This window comes from Armigeres subalbatus, chromosome 1, assembly GCF_024139115.2.
Source record: "Armigeres subalbatus isolate Guangzhou_Male chromosome 1, GZ_Asu_2, whole genome shotgun sequence".
NCBI lineage: Eukaryota > Metazoa > Arthropoda > Insecta > Diptera > Culicidae > Armigeres > Armigeres subalbatus.
In genome coordinates, this window is record NC_085139.1 from 269,835,969 (window position 1) to 269,856,510 (window position 20,542).

At 44.1% G+C, this 20,542-nt stretch overlaps 2 protein-coding genes across 2 annotated transcripts in view; one reads left to right on the top strand and one right to left on the bottom strand.

Moving 5' to 3' along the window:
- The window catches only part of LOC134213920 (uncharacterized), a 417,536-nt gene that overhangs the window by 344,203 nt on the left and 52,791 nt on the right, over positions 1–20,542 (bottom strand). The window lies entirely within an intron of this gene.
- Positions 6,990–7,815, top strand: LOC134207314 (uncharacterized). Its single transcript, XM_062683038.1, has 2 exons — positions 6,990–7,738; positions 7,812–7,815. The coding sequence occupies exons 1-2, from the start codon at positions 6,990–6,992 to the stop codon at positions 7,813–7,815; spliced, it is 753 nt and encodes a 250-aa protein (XP_062539022.1).

Consider the following 20,542-nt stretch of genomic DNA (forward strand, 5'->3'; position numbering starts at 1 on the left):
ACTAGATGTCTTTTTACAACCATTTGCCTACCGATTGATCAAAACATCCTCATATCGAAAATAAAACTTGTTTTCGTTTATTGCTACCGAAATAATAAAAATGATTAGTATAGAAAATGATCAGTATTCAATCAAGCGATTAAAAAAAAGCAACGACTTTAGCAACATAAATATATAACCCTGTTTGTCTTTCCGGTGATTAGCCAACCAGACTCAGCAAGCGGGGAAATTCTCACGAAAAATAAAATATTTGACACTTCAATGCTTTTTTACTATCATATGCAGAACACAAAACCAGTGACAAACTTAGACAACCAGACACAGCATTTGATGAAAAAAATCGCAGAAAAGCGAAGTTGAAAATTTTGATTTTTTTCAATGCGAACCGCTTATATTGACAAAAAAAAAGCAGCGGGTGCTACTGCGTCCACAAATAAACTAGTTAAGCATAGTTTAGCTTAGCTTTAGCTTAGCTTAGCTTTAGCTTAGCTTTAGCTTAGCTTTAGCTTAGCTTTAGCTTAGCTTTAACAACTTTTAGAAACAACTTTAGCTTAGCAGCTTAGCTTTAGCTTAGCTTAGGCTTCAGCTTTGTTTAGCTAGGCTGGCAGGCTTTACAGGCTGGCTTGGCTTTGCTTTTAAACAGCAGGCAGGCTGGGCAGCTTTGCTGGCTTTTAGTAGGCTAGGCACTGTTGGCGCAGGCAGCAGCAGGCAGCTGAGCTGCAGAACTTTAGAGCAGCTGAGGCAGTTTAGTTAGCAGGCCAGGCCAGGGCAGGCTGGGGCAGGCTGTTCAGTGGGCAGGCAGGCTGTTCCCACCTGGGGCTGGCTGCAGGGCTGAGCCGCTCCACTGTGGGGCACTGGGGCGGCTGTTCAGCTGAAACTGTTCCCACCCTGGGCCAGGGCTGGGCTGTTCCTGGAAACCTGGGGCAGGCTGGGGCTGGGCCAGCTGGGGGCACTGAGCCCACCTGGGCTGAGCTGCCAGGGGCTGGGGCAGCAGGCTGAGCAGGCGCGAGCAGGCTGGGCACCCCAGGCTGAGCAGGCTGAGCCCAGGCTGAGGCTGTTTGAGCCAGGCTGGCAGGCTGGGCGGGCACCAGGCCTGGGCAGGCGGGCTGACTGAGGCAGGCAGGAGACGGGAGGCTGCTGGGGCAGGCTGAGGGCTGGGACCTGTTGGGCAGGCTGAGCGGGCTGGGCAGGGCAGCTGGAGCCTGTTGGGCTGTTCCTGGGGCAGGAGCACAGGCCCAGGCTGTTGAGGCGGGTTAGGCTGAGGCTCTGGTGGAGCTGAGCTGTGGGCTGAGCCCAGGCTGAGCAGGCAGGCTGGGCAGGCTGGGGCAGGCTGGGCTGGCTGAGCGTTCCCAGCTGAGCAGGCACCACTGGGGCGGGCTGGGGCGGGCTGGTGAGCTGCAGGCTGCACCAGGGCTGGGCTGGAGCAGGCTGAGCCACTGAGCCAGGCTGAGCAGGCACTGGGCAGGCTGCAGCTGAGCCAGGCTGGGCAGGCTGAGCGGGCTGAGGCTGAGCCCCACCCAGCTGAGGCTGGGAGCCCACCTGAGGCAGGCTGTTCCAGCTGGGGCTGTTCCCCTGCACTGGGCTGAGCCCAGGCTGAGCAGGCACTGGTTCAGCTGGGGCTGCGGGCTGTTCCTGTTGGGGCAGGGGCTGAAACGGCTGTGAGAGTTCCTGTCTGGAGCCCAACTGAGCACAGTGGAGCAGGCTGACTGGGCTGGGGAGCTGTTCGGCTCAACTGTCCTGGCTGGGACTGGGCTGAGCGGCACAGGCTTTCTTGATCTGTTCAGTCTGGCCAGGGCAGCTGGGAGCAGCCCTGCACTGCTTTAAGCAACTCCAGCAAGCTTTTAGCAGCTTAGCTTTAAGCTTAGCTTAGCTTTAGCTTAGCAGCTTAGCTTAGCTTTAGCTTAGCTTTAAGCAACTTTAGCTTTAGCTTTGAGCTTTAGCTTTAGCTTAACAACTTTAGCTTAGCTTTAGCTTAGCTTCAGCTTAGCTTTAGCTTAGCTTTAGCTTAGCTTTAGCTTAGCTTTAGCTTAGCTTTAGCTTAGCTTTAGCTTAGCTTTAGCTTAGCCGATTTTGCGACTACCATCGCTTTCTGCATCCGTTGATAAACTGATCCGAACGACATAGTGGGTGCCGTATTTATAGCTAGCAGCTTTCTAAATTTCCTTTCCATTATTTGACAGATGCCTGCGCTATAAAATATTAGGCGCTTGCGCTATTTAATATGGATGTTGGATGTGTTGGATGTTCCTGTCATACTTGCACGACCAGCCACCTACAGTATGCATTCGTGGAACCACCAAAACCAGCGCCACTGCAAAGCTAGCTTTTGAAGGACTTCCAACAGACTTACAACTACTGCGTAAAATTTGCCTGGATGTACACGAGGATCTAGGAATATCACGCAATGACGCCTTGGCAGATCTTAAATCACACCGTGCGTTCCTATCCAGTAAACGCACTCAACAACTTCAACGCACTAGGGAGGCTACACTACACATAAGTTCTACAGCTCATCAAATTTTCATCGGCAACGACGCACTTTCCGGAAGTAACATTAACAAGTGAAGATAACACGCTATCTGAAACACTAGAATAGGTAAATATTTCGTCGACCGACATACTTCCACAAATCTCTTCACACAAACAGAATTCGACTGAAGTTTTAATTTATTGTCAAAATTTCAATTGAATGAAAAGCTCAGCAAAAATGAAGGATATATTTAAAAACTTATTAAGCTCATCCTTTTCGATTATTCTGGCAACTGAAACAAGCAGGAATGAAAGCGTTAGGAGTGAAGAAATTTTTGGAAGTATTGTATTTAGAGATGACAGGAGTTTTCTAACGTCTCAGAAAAAGTCCGGTGGTAGTGTTCTAATAGCTATTTCAGCAAACTTTAATTCAGAAATCATCACAACAAATAAATTCAATGAATTTGAGCATATATGGGTAAAAACCCATATAGCTGGAGAAATGGATATATTCGCATCGGTATATTTCCCACCTAATCATGCTTGTAAGCACAACTATGAATCTTTTTTTGAGTGCGCTGAGCAAATACTATCAAAACATCCACCCGAGGTTAAAGTTCACATCTATGGGGACTTTAACCAACGCAATGCTGACTTTATTCTAGACTCAGAAAACGAATGTATCCTACTGTCAGTCGTTGGGGATAACGAAACTTTGCAATTAATTTTTGACAAGTCTGCAAGTTTAGGATTGAACCAAATTAGTCATATAAAAAACAATCAAAATTGCTATTTGGACCTCTTGCTGAAAAATATCTATGAAGATTTCTGTGTAACAGAATCTATCAATCCATTGTGTAAAAATGAAGCGTTCCACACTGCAATCGAATACTCGTTATTCATTCATGAGCAACAAAGACCCAACGATTGTGAGTATGAGGATGTCTTTGAATATAATTTAGCCAACTATGAAAATATTCGAGGTAGGTTAAGTAGTCTAAACTGGCAAATAGTTTTAAGAAATGAAGAAAATGTCGAAGCATTTGTTAACACTTTTTACAGATTATTATCTGACAAAATCTCACAAGAAACTCCACTAAAACGAAACGACGTCATAACAATAATAAAGACCCAATTTGGTATAACCGGCAAATCAAGAATTTAAGAAATCGCAAGCAAAAAGCACACAAAATTTACAAAAGTCATAACAGTAATGAAAATTTAGTATATTACTTGGACGTATGCGATCAATTGAATTACGCTATCAGTAACGCATTGGAAAATTACAATTCAAAAACGGAGAACAAAATAAAGTCCTGTCCTAAGAACTTCTTTAATTACGTAAAAACAAAACTGAAATCTAATAACTTTCCATCAATTATGCATCTTGACGAAAACACGGGGGATAGCTCGGAAAAGAACTGTAATCTTTTTGCAGATTTTTTCCAGGAAACCTATTCTACATTTTCTGAAAATGATCGTGACCACGACTATTTTGCATTTTTTCCAGACTTTTCAAATGATATTGGAGTGAATCAACTTCATGTCCATGACATTTTGCAGGCCCTACGTAGTTTAGATGCTTCGAAAGGTCCTGGTCCTGATGGAATCCCTCCTATATTTATGAAAACCCTAGCAGTGGAACTAACCACTCCATTATTTTGGCTATTTAATATGTCACTAGAATCAGGAAAATTCCCAAATATATGGAAAAACTCATTTTTGATACCCATTTTCAAATCTGGAAAAAAATCAGACATACGTAATTATCGTGGAATAGCCATTATCTCTTGCATTCCAAAACTTTTTGAGGCCATAGTAAACGAAAAATTATTCAACCGAATAACAGACACACAGCATGGCTTCTTTAAAGGGCGTTCATGTTCAACTAATCTTCTTGAATTTGTTGACTATACCCTGAATGCAATGGATAAAGAAAACCATGTAGAAGCTCTTTATACTGACTTCAGTAAAGCATTTGATCGCATAGCTTCAATATTACCATGCTTCTATTCAAATTGAAAAAAAACTGGAATTGAGCCGGGACTACTCAAATGGCTTGAATCCTACTTAACTGATCGCCAATTGATTATAAAATTTAACAACAATAGATCAAAACCCATTCAAGCCACTTCCGGTGTCCCCCAGGGCTCTCATTTGGGGCCTCTATTATTCATAATATATGTAAACGACATTTCCTTCATTCTTGACAAACTTAAAGTGTTAATCTATGCAGATGACATGAAGCTCTTTTTGGAAATAGGGAATAAAAATGACCTCAACATATTCCAGAACGAAATATGCACATTCTACGAATGGTGCAATAAAAGCCTATTGCAACTGAATGTAAAAAATGTAACCTTATATCATTCAGCAGAAAAAGAACAGCATCAAATCTCTCAAATACATTAGGAAACCAGGTTGAAGAGAAATGCGATAGAGTTAGGGATTTAGGAATTATCTTGGACTCCAAACTAACGTTCATCGACCATTACAACACCATTATTCATAAAGCAAATAATATGATGGGTTTTATAAAACGTTTCTGCTATAACTTTCATGACCCATACACAATTAAAACATTATATATTGCTTATGTAAGGTCGATACTGGAATATTGCAGCATTGTATGGTCTCCATTTTCAAAAGCACACGAAGAAAGATTAGAATCAGTACAAAAACAATTCCTATTATTTGCTCTTTGTAAATTAGGTTGGACAACATTCCCACTTCCATCATATGAGGCACGCTGCAAGCTTATAAACTGCAATGGTTTCATTTATTAACGATATAGTTTCGCAGCGTATTGATTCAACAAACATTTTATCGAAATTAAATTTCTACATACCATCTCGACAACTGCGTCATCGACATACATTTTTAATTAATCACTGCCGTACAAATTATGCAAAATTCGGACCTCTCAATCAGATGATGGCCATCTATAATCAACACTGCGAAACTATTGACTTTACAATGTCTCGGCAGAACCTTTAATCACAATTCGAAACCTACACATCTAAATTTACATTAAATCGCAAAATTAAACACCACTCATTCTTATTTTTATACACTATAATACCGTATTTATAGCATTAAGAAAATAAAGAAAAACATGTATATTGTATATGTACTAGTCTACGTCGGTTGACGAAATAAATAAATAAATAAATAAATATTGGGGAAAACAACATTTTTAATTGATTAATTTTCAATGATATATTTTTCGTTTCATATTATTCAAAGAACCCAATTCAATATTATAAAATTCATATATTTATAACCATCCAATCTATTATACTACATTCCTTTTCACCCCTACAGTATCATAAAAGTTGTCAAGACGATTACAATATCAGATCGAAATGATCATATTAAGAGTAATCATTACATATTTATTCTTCTCACATCGCAGCATATCATCAATGGAATCACAAAAGTTGCCTTAGAGTCCTTTTCGCTCTAGAATAAAAAAAATCGTCGGAGTCCCTCTCGCTCCGGAATAACAAAAGATGCCTCGGAGACCTTCTTGCTCCGGAATAACAAAAACTCTTCGGAGACCCTCTCGCCCCCGAAATAAAAGTCGCCTCGGAGTACATTTCCCTCCGGAATATTAAACTCGTCGGAGTCAAAAAAAAAACTCTTCAGAGTCCTTCTCGCTCCGGAATAACAAAAACTTTTCGGAGCTCCTCTCGCTCCGGAATAAAAAGATGCCTCGGAGTCCATCTCGCTCCGGAATTATAAAAGTTACCTCGGAGTCCTTCTCGCTCCGGAATAATAAGAGCTCACCGGAGTCCTTATCGCTCCGGAATAACAAAATAACAAAATAACTACATATTCTAACTGTCATCAAATCTCATCAACTGATCTCGAAATTGCTATCGTGGGTTGAGGTCTACATTCTCATAACATCCGTCAAGCATCAAAATCAAATCTGAAATTTAGGCATGATGTCTCATCCAGGGCTGACAATAGTCATCGAGTTGTATTGTCTACTTTGCTACCCGAAACATCGTTGATGACGCGCACAACGTTAGCTTTCATCGTGCAACCAAATCGTCATGAGGATATAGAAGAACGGAGACTTCATAACATTATTCTTCAAGCGGCAGCTGCCAAGCGAAGATTTTTATTAATCCTTTGAAATAATGAATTTGAAGTAACGTATGAAGGCGTTATCAATGTTATCGATACATTTATGTTCCCAAAGTTCCTACTATTTGTTTACTTGAATGACTATCGGAAAAGTGTCCAATGTTGAACAGTTGCTCGAAGAACTGCGATGGATCGATAGTGTAGATGCTGTGGCGGTCTCCAAAGTAGTTGAGCCTATCGTATATAGTGCTCCGAGAAAACATGAACAATCGTCCGAAGTATGCTTTCAGTGCCATCAAACGGGACATATCGCGCGCCGTTGCCCAAGAGTGATGTGTCATCTATGCAAAAAAGATGGTCACATGAAAAAAGACTGTCCCACGCCGTTGGTTAAACGGGAAGTGAAAGGTGCAATTCCAAAGCAAATGAGGGTAGTGGATCAAAAAAGTGCTTTTGTGAAGAACGTGCTAGTAGGAGGTGTTTCAATGAAAGCGTTAGTTGACACCGGTGGAAAAGTTTCCACCATTCAGGAAAAGTTTGCAAAGAACGTCGGTGAAATAAAACCCAGTCAAAAAGTACTTCGAGGATTCGGGAAGAAAGAAATCAATGTTTCTTCCAAAGTGTGTGCAGAACTACAGGTCGATGGAGTGACCTTACCAGTAGAGTTGCAGGTGGTTCCAACCTGGGTCCAAGATACAGCGGTTATTCTAGGCGAAGACATCATCGACAGCGACGGTTTAGTGATGGTGAAGCGTAAAGGCGATGTGCGATTTGAACTTGATGTGGCACAAAAGCAGCCACCACACTCACGTGAAACTCGCCCGCGGGATAGTAGTGTTGAATCGTCAATTGCACATATGTATGCGATCGATGTACAATCGAAAGTGGACGAGATAAGAGAAGATCAGATCAATAGCGATGGTCCAGAGGAATACAATAAACGTTTGTGCCGGTTGGTGAGAAACTATCGTGATTGTTTTGCGCTGAATATGAGTGAGATGGGATGTGCTACATCGAACGAGATGAAGATTAGCTTGATCAGTGATGAGCCTGTGTACGTTAAACCTCGGAAGCTGGAATACGTTCGAGAGAGCGTCTTGGCTGAGTTAGTGCACGAGTTGTTGGATGCTGGGATAATAGCCGAAACCGAATCGCCCTACAACAGCCAAGTAGTGTTGGTACCTAAGAAAAATAACGAGTTTCGGATGGCTATAGACTATAGGCTTTCAACTTGCGTACAATCAAAGATAAATTTCCGATGCCCGATATCGAATCGTGTTTACAAAAGTTGGCTGGTTCATTTTCATTTCATTTATTTAGTTAACATCTAAACAGATAACACTGAATCCACAATTTGACGCCACAATGCACGGTTCGAGGCCGCATCTCTCCATCCTCGGATATGCCCCACGCTCGCCAAGTCGTTCTGCACCTCGTCTGCCCATCTCGCCCGCCGCGCTCCCCGCCGCCTCGTACCTGCCAGATCGGAAGCGAACACCATCTTTGCAGGGTTGCCGTCCGGCATTCTTGCAACATGTCCTTCCCATCGTACCCTTCCGTCTTTAGCTCTCTTCTTTATTACTGGGTTCTCCGTATAGTTTGGCGTGCTCATGGTTACTTCTTCGCCGCCACACACCGTCTTCTTGCACACCGCCAAAATGGTCCTAAGCACCCGTCTCTCGAATACTCCGAGTGCTTGCAAGTCCTCCTCGAGCATTGTCCATGTTTCATGTCCGTAGAGGACTACCGGTCTTATTAACGTCTTGTACATGACACATTTGGTGCGGTGGCGAATCTTTTTCGACCGCAGTTTCTTCTGGAGCCCGTAGTAGGCCCGACTTCCACAGATGATGCGCCTTCGTATTTCACGACTAACGTTGTTGTCAGCCGTTAGCAAGGATCCGAGGTAGACGAATTCCTCGACCACCTCGAAGGTATCCCCGTCTATCGTAACACTGCTTCCCAGGCGGACCCTGTCGCGCTCTGTTCCACCCACAAGCATGTACTTTGTCTTTGACGCATTCACCACCAGTCCAACTTTTGTTGCTTCACGTTTCAGGCGGGTGTACAGTTCTGCCACCTTTGCAAATGTTCGGCCGACAATGTCCATGTCATCCGCGAAGCAAATAAATTGACTGGATCTGTTGAAAATCGTACCCCGGCTGTTACACCCGGCTCTCCGCATGACACCTTCTAGCGCAATGTTGAACAACAGGCACGAAAGTCCATCACCTTGTCTTAGTCCCCGGCGCGATTCGAACGAACTGGAGTGTTCGCCCGAAATCTTCACACAGTTTTGCACACCATCCACCGTTGCTTTGATCAGTCTGGTAAGCTTCCCAGGGAAGCTGTTCTCGTCCATAATTTTCCATAGCTCTACGCGGTCTATACTGTCGTATGCCGCCTTGAAATCAACGAACAGATGGTGCGTTGGGACCTGGTATTCACGGCATTTTGAAGGATTTGCCGTACAGTAAAGATCTGGTCCGTTGTCGAGCGGCCGTCAACGAAGCCGGCTTGATAACTTCCCACGAACTCGTTCACTAATGGTGACAGACGACGGAAGATGATCTGGGATATCACTTTGTAGGCGGCATTAAGGATGGTGATCGCTCGAAAGTTCTCACACTCCAGTTTGTCGCCTTTCTTGTAGATGGGGCATATAACCCCTTCCTTCCACTCCTCCGGTAGCTGTTCGGTTTCCCAGATTCTGACTATCAGTTTGTGCAGGCAAGTGGCCAGCTTTTCCGGGCCCATCTTGATGAGCTCAGCTCCGATACCATCCTTACCAGCTGCTTTATTGGTCTTTAGCTGTTGAATGGCATCCTTAACTTCCCTCAAGGTGGGGGCTGGTTGGCTTCCATCGTCCGCTGAACTGACGTAGTCATCTCCTCCACTGCCTTGACTTTCACTGCCTGTACTCTCAGCGCCATTCAGATGTTCCTCGTAGTGCTGCTTCCACCTTTCGATCACCACACGTTCGTCCGTCAAGATGCTCCCATCCTTATCCCGGCACATTTCGGCTCGCGGCACGAAGCCTTTGCGGGATGCGTTGAGCTTCTGATAGAACTTGCGTGTATCTTGAGAACAGCACAGCTGTTCCATCTCCTCGCACTCCGCTTCTTCCAGGCGGCGTTTCTTCTCCTGAAAAAGGCGGGTCTGCTGTCTCCGCTTCCGTCTATAACGTTCCACGTTCTGCCGGGTACCTTGCTGCAGCGCAACCGCCCGCGCTGCGTCCTTCTCCTCCAGAATCTGTCTGCACTCTTCGTCGAACCAATCGTTCCGTCGACTTCGACCCATATACCCGACGTTGTTCTCCGCTGCGTCGTTAATGGCTGCTTTAACTGTACTCCAGCAGTCCTCAAGAGGGGCCCCATCGAGCTCACCCTCTTCCGGCAACGCTGCCTCGAGATGCTGCGCGTATGCAGTGGCGACATCAGGTTGCTTCAGTCGCTCTAGGTCGTACCGCGGCGGTCGTCGGTACCGAACATTGTTGATGACGGATAGTTTTGGGCGCAGTTTAACCATCACCAGATAGTGGTCAGAGTCGATGTTAGCGCCACGATATGTCCTGACGTCGATAATGTCGGAGAAGTGCCGTCCATCAATCAGAACGTGGTCAATTTGTGATTCTGTCTGCAGTGGTGATCTCCAGGTGTACCGATACGGGAGGCTGTGTTGGAAGTAGGTGCTACGAATGGCCATATTCTTGGAGACGGCGAAATCAATTAGTCGTAGGCCGTTTTCGTTCGTCAGCCGGTGAGCGCTGAACTTTCCAATAGTCGGTCTAAACTCCTCCTCTTGGCCAACCTGAGCGTTCAAATCTCCTATGATGATTTTGACGTCGTGGCTTGGGCAGCTGTCGTACTCACGTTCCAGCTGCGCGTAGAATGCGTCCTTATCATCATCAGTGCTTCCGGAGTGTGGGCTATGGACGTTGATTATGCTGAAGTTGAAGAACCGGCCTTTGATCCTCAACCTGCACATTCTTTCATTGATCGGCCACCACCCGATCACGCGCCTTTGCATATCGCCCATCACTATGAAAGCTGTTCCCAGCTCGTGTGTGTTGCCGCAGCTCTGGTAGATGGTATGATTACCTCTAAACGTTCGCACCATTGATCCCTTCCAACAAACCTCCTGCAGCGCTACGATGCCGAATCCACGGTCCTTGAGCACATCGGCGAGTATGCGTGTGCTCCCGATGAAGTTGAGAGATTTGCAGTTCCACGAACCGAGTTTCCAATCGCTAGTCCCTTTTCGTCGCAGTGGTCTTCGCCGATGGTTCCGGTCCGTACTCTCTTGTTGATTGTTCGTTGCTTATGATTTTTAAAGGCTGGCTTGCAGGGCCTGACACCAAACCCCTAAATTTCCGGAGGACCATTCCTCCTTATTTCCGGTGGACCATGGTGCACAGTTTCATTTTAGAGTCCCTCGCTGGCACTCGGACGATGATCAGCCGCCCCTAACATGGAGAACAGGCGCTGTTATGAGTCGATCCTGACATGGAGAACAGACGCTCAATAAGATTTGCATCTCCGGAGAGGAGCAAACTCCCTTTCCCCGTCAGCATTCGACCATAGTTCCCACCGGGGTTGGTTACCCGATCTTCCCTAAGGTTGCTCGTATCCCGGCCAGCACCGCGGGAGGTAGGGATAGGAGTTGCTGGGTAAGAGGCTAAGGACCGCGAGCTGGGGTCTATTTTATTCCTTCAGGTACGCGAAGTACCAATGGTACGCTTTACCCAGCATTTGCCGTGCCGTGGCTGGTGCGGATGTGTTTATGACGCTCGATCTGTATAGTGGATACTACCAAATACCACTTGCACAAGAGAGCCAAAACTTCACTGCATTCTCTACAGTAGACGGACACTATCGTCTCCTCCGTATGCCTTTTGGATTAACGAATGGATGTGCAGTCTTTCAAAGGGCAATGAATAAAGTGGTCGAAAAGTTAAGGAAACAGAAAGTTATGATTGTGGCGTATATCGATGACTTGATCCTGTCTGGGAAAAATGAAGAAGAGCTGTTATGGAAGTTGGAGTGCTTGTTGATAGTACTGCGCGAAGAAGGTTTCACCATCAATCTAAGGAAAAGTTTCTTCTTCAAGCGTGAGGTGGAGTTCTTGGGATTTGAATTAAGTGCAGAAGGTGTGCGACCGGGGGAAAGAAAAACACAAGCAGTGGCCGAATTTCCTGTTCCTAAAACCGTTCACACGGTGCAGCAGTTCCTAGGTTTATCGGGATTCTTCAGGAGATTTGTTCAGAACTACAGCATTGTGGCTGAACCGCTGTTCTGTTTGCTGCGAAAAGGAGTTGATTTTGTATGGGGAGATGAACAACAGAAAGCGTTCGACAAAATAAAAGAACTTTTGGTGACAAGACCGTTGCTAGTGCTGTACGACCAGAAAGCGGAAGTGAAGTTACATACCGATGCTTCGTGTGGTGGCGTAGCTGGAATTTTGCTGCAGAAAGTAAACGAGGGATGGAAGCCAGTGAGTTATTTCAGCAAGAAGAATTCGAATACGGAGGCGGCCTATCACAGCTACGAACTCGAAATGTTAGCAGTGGTGGCTAGCGTTGAACGTTTTCGACAATACCTCGTTGGACGATTTTTCGTGATTCGAACTGATTGTTCGGCGATTCGCGATGCCTATGCAAAGAAGGAGATGAATAAGAGAGTTGCGCGGTATTTTTTGAAGCTGATGGAGTACGATTTCCGCATAGAGCACCGTGAAGGTTCCAAAATGCAGCATGTTGATGCCCTGAGTAGGTCGCCAACAGAAGAGCCAAGGGAGATAGAGACAGTTGCGGATAGTATCATGGTATTGGAGCTATCGAATTCGGATTTTCTCGTCAGCTTGGAGCTATCGAATTCGGATTTTCTCGTCAGTATGCAGCACAATGATCCTCGTGTGGTGGAAGTGATCGATAAGTTGAATCGCGATCCAATGTGTGATGAAGATCGACAGATACAGCAGAATTATGTCATCGAAAACAACCGGCTGTATAGGAAGATTGGGGAACGAAAATGCTGGGTGGTGCCCAACAACGTGCGTTGGCGTATTGTGAAAAGTTATCACGATGAGAAAGGACATTTCGGTGAGCAAAAAGTGTTGACAATGGTGCAGAACTTATTTTGGTTCCCTAAGATGAGGAAGTACATACGTGCTTACATTGCCGCGTGCTCGAAATGTGCATTTTTCAAATCGAAGCAAGGTCGGCCAGAAGGGTTTCTAAACCCTATACCAAAGACTCCTGTACCATTCCATACTGTGCACATGGACCATTTAGGACCGTTCCCTAGGTCCTCGAAGGGTAACGAACACATATTGGCGATAATCTGCGGTTACACTAAGTTCTTGTTGCTGAAAGCGGTTAAAAGTACTAATGCACTACCTGTAGTGACCATGCTGGAGGACGTGGCCAGTGTTTTTGGGCTGCCTTCTCGTATTGTGACTGATCGAGGTACAGCTTTCACTTCGAATGCACTGAAGAAGTTCTGCGGTGATTATGGAGTCGATCATGTACTAGTAGCTGTGGGGACACCAAGAGGAAATGGCCAAGTGGAACGTAGCAACCGCACCATTCTGACCGCTATTAGAACCATGGTTGACGACGATCGAAAATGGGACGAAAAGGTTAAAGCAGTCCAGAGGGCATTCAACACGGCACCAAACACAACGACAGGGATGTCACCCACATCGTTGGTATTATCATACCGACCCAAAGATATGGTGATGAATGAAATAGTGTCAGTGTTAACAGTGGAAAGCGATTGTCTTCAGGTACCAACTTGTGAGCTGCGTGAACGTGTTCAGAATACTACAAGGATAAACCAAGATAAGCAGAAGAAGTACTTCGATGAACATCGGCGTGAAGCACTGCGGTATCAGGTAAATGATTTGATATTGGTGGCGAAGGATCAGTATGTTCCGGGCGGAAGTCGTAAACTTGAGCCGCGATTCAAGGGACCATTCGTTGTTACGGAGGTGTTGGCTAACGATCGTTATCGGATTGCGACGGTTCCGGGTTTCGAGACTCCAAGAAGGTTTTCTACGGTCTATTCAGCGGACCGAATGAAGCGATGGTGCGATGTAGCTGATCTTGAAGACGTTATGTGTAGTGATGAAGAAGAAGATTGAACTTTTGAAAACTTTATAACATCTCAGTTTGTGCTGGATTAAGGTGAATTTCGATGAGGACATCTGAGGTAGTCTGGGTGTCCGAATGTAATGTGTTTATATCAAATGGGACGAACCCTTAGTGAAATTATTGTAACACTTACACCAACATGCTAAACATCCAAAGAACACCTAACACAAATTTAATTTTTGAATATACACTTCAGTTCTGATAAAGCATCCCGTGAGAATAGTTGTTGGCTATCCGAAAAGCCTGTGGCCAGTCTTTTTAATCCGTATCTTACACATGTTATTCACTCATACATAAATAATGCTGTCAAAACTTGCATATAACAATAAAAAATGTCAACTAAATGCTCAATTTTTATATTTTTTCATTCACACAAGCAATAGACATTATTCTAATCTAATCTAATCTAATCTAATCACACAATTCACACAAGCAAAAGACATTATTTGTCACAAATTAGGGTTACCAATTCGATAACTTTACCCTTGTCGACGAGTCTGGCGCTGACTGCTCGGCGCGAAAATCCAAAGGTGGGAATAAAGTTTTGGGATTTATGCGCAATATATAGTTCTTATTAATGACGCCAAATCAAAAATGAACCAATTAGGCCAGAAACGCGGGTAAACTAATTTTACCAGAATTCTGGCGCCTCCAGTGTAGAAAGGAATAGTAAAACATGAAATTGACTCCGTAAACGAATAAGGAAAATATTCTATAGAAATGTCGTTTACAAAGCAATGTATCCGAGTCCACTGATTGATTATCATTTCTCATATCCCTGTAACTTTGATATTGCATCATTCCTTATCGCTATCACCATTTTTACTCGAAATGCTAAGCATATTAAAGAAACGAGCTCGTACAAATAATATATTATTCGGCGAAATAAATGAGAAAAGCCCCTCTGCCTTCCTAATGCGGATTGTAGTAAAAGAAGCAATATCCCCTTCGATAAAGCTGTTCGCTGAATGGAACCCCCTTTACAAGAGTTCTCACATAAAAATTGACCCATTTGATCATCAACCTACCGCCATTTCGAGATGGGATTGCGATGATTGTAAATTTACCTGCTCCAAATACGAATAACCCCGAAATACAGTCGTTACATACAGATTACTTCGCAATTTCCTCTCCACTCGAACGGGTAAAGGATGGCAATTTGAATTTGGAGTTATGCTTCGTCCTTTCCGTGATTACTTCATATTGTGTAGCCGACTCAAGCCAGATGGGCGAACTGCACCAATCTAGCACCTGTCGTATCAGCTGGCATAGGAGTAGTAACAGAGCGGCAGTAGCAGTAGCAACAGTCCACCCAACCAGCGAGAAGTATATGCTGAGACTCCTTTCATCTTTATCGTTCTTCGAAAAGCACGAACGCCAAACAAAGGATGGTCGTGTGTGCCTTTGGGCTGGAGACCATATCGAGACGGCGAAAGTGGGATATATTCACCGGACCGCTTCACGATGATCACCCTGCGGCAGCATAAACATTCGCTTTCTGAATCTACTCACTCTCGGTTGGCTCGTTCATAAAGATCTCTATAATACGCGATGGCGGCGATGCCAACTACGAGCACTATGAGTCGAGTGTTTGAATTCAACGACAAAATCAGCTGGGGCCATATGACGCAACAGTCTTAATTTTTATTACATTATTCTCTGCGTTGTTGCTTAACGTTATTAAGGAATGTTGTTCATCAAGAATGTAAGTGTTTATCAGTTGAAAGAGGCATTTGTTTTTTGAATTGAGTATCATAATAGGCAGGCATGATGTATGTATATTAAATAAATTCTGCTTCAGCTTTCCATCTTCAAAATAGGAAAACAAAGTTGTTATGTTAGAAGCATGAGCGTAAAATTTGGAATCCCCAAGAGTATATCGATATATGCAAAAAAAACATTACAGCTCTGTGTATTTATTCTTTCATCTCAGAGTGGAAACAAAGGCAAAAGCTTCATGTAAAAAGAGCTTTGTCTTAAAATATACTTCTTTATGCTAGACAGTGTGCACATATACGAGGGACAGTTCTCAAAAAATGTGTAATTTAGTTCTAACACAGTGTGTGGCTCAAAATCTCCTGGTGGTTTTGTTTCGTATGACTCATGAAAAATTCCAAACTCGAGTAAGCAATTTTGAAGCGTCATTTTTTTTCTTGTTTGGTTTGTATCCTTTCTCCGCATAGTGCGACGACGACAACACCGTCGATTATGTACTCTCAAAAGGGGCGTTGAAACGCCTTTTGTGAAGTCAGCTGCATAAGAATGGACCTATTGCTGCACCACCAACGAAGCGAACACCGAGCTTTGTATGCGAGGTTTGTGATGAAAAAATGAAAATCTTTTTAGCCGGGAAAGAAAAAATGCTAAACAAGATGAACTCATTTTGTTTGCCCTGATACTTCACATGATCTTGAACTGAGTTCAACTGAACACAGTCGTATGATGTATCAGTTAACGCGAATGCAAATAGCTTCAGGGAGTAGATCCAAACAAATATCATGTTTTCAATTTCAATCCTTCCATACAGTGGACCCTTCATGGGTCCGACGTTCTATGACTCGATATCGAATCATGAAAACAATCTATGCCGTAGTGGTCTCTTCAAACGGCTTCCAAAAAAAGTGTATTTTTCTCAACTCGATATTTGAATGACTACGAGACTGAACCGAAGTATACCATGGTACAGAGTGTTTTTCTTTCTCGCAGAGATTTTACTACTGTCAGTTTTCTGATTGTTGAAATGATTTCAGTGATAATTAAAAAATATTTTAGTTTTATTGATACCCAATTGTCATGAACTTTTTATGTAGAGTCGCCTAGAAATATGTATGAAACTCATTGTGCAGTATTGAATCGTCCTAAATACATCAGGAACGATCCATCCAACCGTATTTACTTATTTACTTATGGGTCCTGTACATCACCGGTGCACAGTGGCGAAAATCATTTTGAGACACGTTCATTTCATAGTACTTTCATTATGCGATTTTGCGTAATGGTGTCTTTCAGTTTTTTTTTCAATATTTTGATAGGGTTTGAAATATTTAACAATAAGCTCATCACTAAATTCCAGGTACTTTATCAGTAAGCTAAGGCGCTTCTTTGGAGGTGTATAGCTTAATGATTGATCCCCCTTTAAGTAAGATGAAAAAATATTTTTTCTACTTTACAACATACAAAAGTTGTAGAAAAACTTCTCCTGAAAAACATTGCCGAAGAAACCAAGTTCGCAATTTCATTACTTTTGATTTTTATTTACTTTTTATGCCGACAAGTTCTAAACATGTTCACCATATAAGCGTACAGTCATATGGAGACGCTTGGTGCATTGTTTCATCGATTCTTTTTGGCTATATTTTTGTGCAAAAAATAAAAGGTTCATAATAGAAGACTGATCGAAGTGGGCCGCGCTAGAGAAAAGAAGTGATTAATTTTTGCTCCCGTCAATTCTTTAACCTAATAATTAAATAGTTGTTCTACATGGTTTAAAAAGGAATTTACCAGGATTGATACGCTTGTGATGTGATTGGCCCGTGATTAAAGTTCCTGTTCTCACTGCAAAAACCTTGCTCCAACCACCTGAGGGATGGATCCTTGACGGAGATCCCCATGGCCAGTGGTCGAAAAGCCAATCCTGGAAGGGTTTTTCTGTGGCTCAGTTTTATTACACATAAGGGTGAAATCAGGAGTGATTCAGTTTCATTCTAAATTTTTGACCACTATTCTAGTTTGAATCTGGAGCAAAATAGAACAAACTCGCTGGTTTCCCCAGCAGTGTTCTATTCATGTTTTTCAAATTTTCAATTAATTGAAATCATTATGTTACTGCCAAGAAAGGCGCCGGAATTGCAAAGTGGATTGATCCGCAAATAAAATGATGCATCCATACACCAAAACAATTGAAAAATATTTGAATCTCGTGATTCAATCGTGGTTCAAATCTGCAGAAAATAGAACGGAGCGTCAGTGGCGTAGCCACGGGGGTGGTTTTGGACATAACCCCCCCCCCCAGAGACAAAAATTTTTAGAAGAAATTTGTTTTTTCAAAAAAAAAATTGTTCAGAAAACCCCCCTCAGGCCAATTTTCTTGCTACGCCACTGCGGAGCATTATACCAGTTTTATTATTTTGACAGTTGACTGGTATAAAAACTGAATCTAGAACAGCTGCTGGGAAAATTAATGTTTCAGATTCATATTCAAACTGACAGCCCCGAACGATTTGAATCACTGCTGATTTTACTCTAATTGAATTAATTTGGTGAGGTCGTTTCATTATATTTGTGCTATAATTTCAATTTATAAAAGAAACAAAATACGTGCTGGATTTCAAATCCAGAAGTTTGTTTATCCATTTGATAATGGTAGCATAAACAGACGGAGCTTATTGTGAGGAAAAGGGACCTCGGACTGGTAATGAAATACCAGGCAGTCTGAAATGGGTAACTGGAGCTGCAGTAGAGCTAACACTTTCTTACTCCCGGATTAAATCTGATTGTAAAACTGTGTAAAACATACAGCTTTTTTCCATAACATCACTGTACAGTCGACTCTTTATAAAGATGTATACATCTCGATGTTTTATTTCTCGATAAATCTCTCTTTGTCGATGTTCTGGTCGGGCATTTCATTCTGCATACAAATTCGCTTTCTACATTTCGATAGCTTACCTATCTCGATGTATTCTGGTCATATTTCGTTCGGGATTCTTTCTACCTATGTCGATGTGTTCAAATTTTAGGGCTACCAGATCACCTTGGGCACGGTATACAGACAACAAGGTAGGCTCGTAAGAAAAATGACACTTCAAGAGTGATGCATATTTTATCGCCACATGTCAGAGTAGAAAAGTAAGCATGCTGAGACCGTAGTGCATCGTCTTGGTTCATCTTGTGTGAAGCTGGGACGGGACTTATTTTATTTATTTATTCAGACTAAGGCCGAAGTGGCCTGTGCGGTATATAAGAGTCCTCTCCATTCGGCTCGGTCCATGGCTACACGTCGCCAACCACGCAGCTGCGGAGGGTCCGCAAATCGTCCTCCATCTGATCGATCCACCTTGCCCGCTGTGCACCTCCCCTTCTTGTTCCCGTCGGATCGTTGTCGAGAACCATTTTCACCGGATTACTGTCCGACATTCTGGCTACGTGCCCGGCCCACCGCTGTCTTCCGATTTTCGCGGTGTGAATGATGGATGGTTCTCCCAACAGCTGATACAACTCGTGGTTCATTCGCCTCGTCCACGTACCGTCCGCCATCTGCACCACACCACAGATGGTACGCAACACTTTCCTTTCAAAAACTCCCAGTGCGCGTTGGTCCTCCACGAGCATCGTCCAGGGCTCGTGTCCGTCGAGAACTACCGGTCTTATAAGCGTTTTGTAGATAGTTAGTTTGGTACGGCGGCGAACTCTATTCGATCGGAGCGTCTTGCGGAGTCCAAAGTACGTACGATTTCCAGCCACTATGCGCCTCCGAATTTCTCTGCTGGTATCGTTATCGGCGGTCACCAGTGAGCCCAAGTACACGAATTCTTCAACCACCTCGATTTCGTCACCACCGATAGAAACTCGTGGTGGGTGGCTTACATTGACCTCTCTTGAGCCACTTCCTATCATGTACTTCGTCTTCGACGTGTTGATGACTAGTCCAATCCGTTTAGCTTCGCTTTTCAGTCTGATGTAGGCTTCCTCCATCCTCTCAAAGTTATGTGCCATGAAATCAATGTCGTCGGCGAAATCAAATAACTGGGCGGACTTCGTGAAAATCGTACCACTCGTGTCAATCCCTGCCCATCGTATTACTCCATCTAAAGCGATGTTCAATGGCAGACACGAAAGACCATCACCTTGCCGTGCCGTAACCCTCTACGCGTTTCGAAGTGACTCGAGAATGCCCCTGAAACTCGAACTACGCACATCACCCGATCCATCGTCGCCTTGATCAACCGTATCAGTTTATCCGGAAATACGTTTTCGTGCATTAGCTGCCATAGCTGGTCCCGATCGATTGTATCATATGCGGCTTTGAAGTCGATGAATAGATGATGTGTGGGCACGTTGTATTCGCGGCATTTCTGCAATACCTGATGTATGGCGAACACCTGGTCTGTGGTAGAGCGTTCACCCATAAATCCCGCCTGGTACTGCCCCACGAACTCTCTTGCAATTAGTGTTAGTCGGCGGCATGAAATTTGGGAGAGTACCTTGTAGGCGGCGTTCAGCAATGTGATTGCGCGGTAGTTGTTACAATCCGGCTTATCGCCCATTTTGTAGATGGGACACACGACACCTTCCATCCACTCCTGCGGCAGAACCTCATCCTCCCAAACCTTGGTAATCACCCAGTGCAGCGTTCTAGCCAGTGCTTCACCACCGTGTTTAAACAGCTCTCCTGGTAGTTGGTCAACTCCAGGGGCTTTGTTGTTTTTCAGCCGGCCGATCTCCTCCTGGATTTCCTGGAGATTCAGAGCCGGAAGTCGCATGTCCTGCGCGTGTGCTCCTAGGTTCATTACCATACCGCCACCGTTGTCTGCCATATCGCCATTCAGGTGCTCTTCGTAGTGTTGCCGCCAGCTTTGGATCACCTCACGCTCATTCGTAAGAAGGTTCCTGTTTATGTCCTTACACATATCGGGCTGTGGCACGTGGCCCTTGCGTGAACGGTTCAACTTCTCATAGAACTTTCGTGCGTTATTAGCGCGGTACACTTCCTCCGTCTCTTCACGGTCTCGATCTTCCTGCTGGCGCTTTTTCCTCCGGAAAATTGGGTTTTGTCTGTTCCGCGCCCGTTTGTATCGTGTCTCGTTCGCCCTCATGCGGTGTTGC

Bases quoted from the DNA above. Each gene is read 5' to 3' on its own strand.
- LOC134207314 (XM_062683038.1), top strand. From the start codon at position 6,990: ATGAGGGTAGTGGATCAAAAAAGTGCTTTTGTGAAGAACGTGCTAGTA.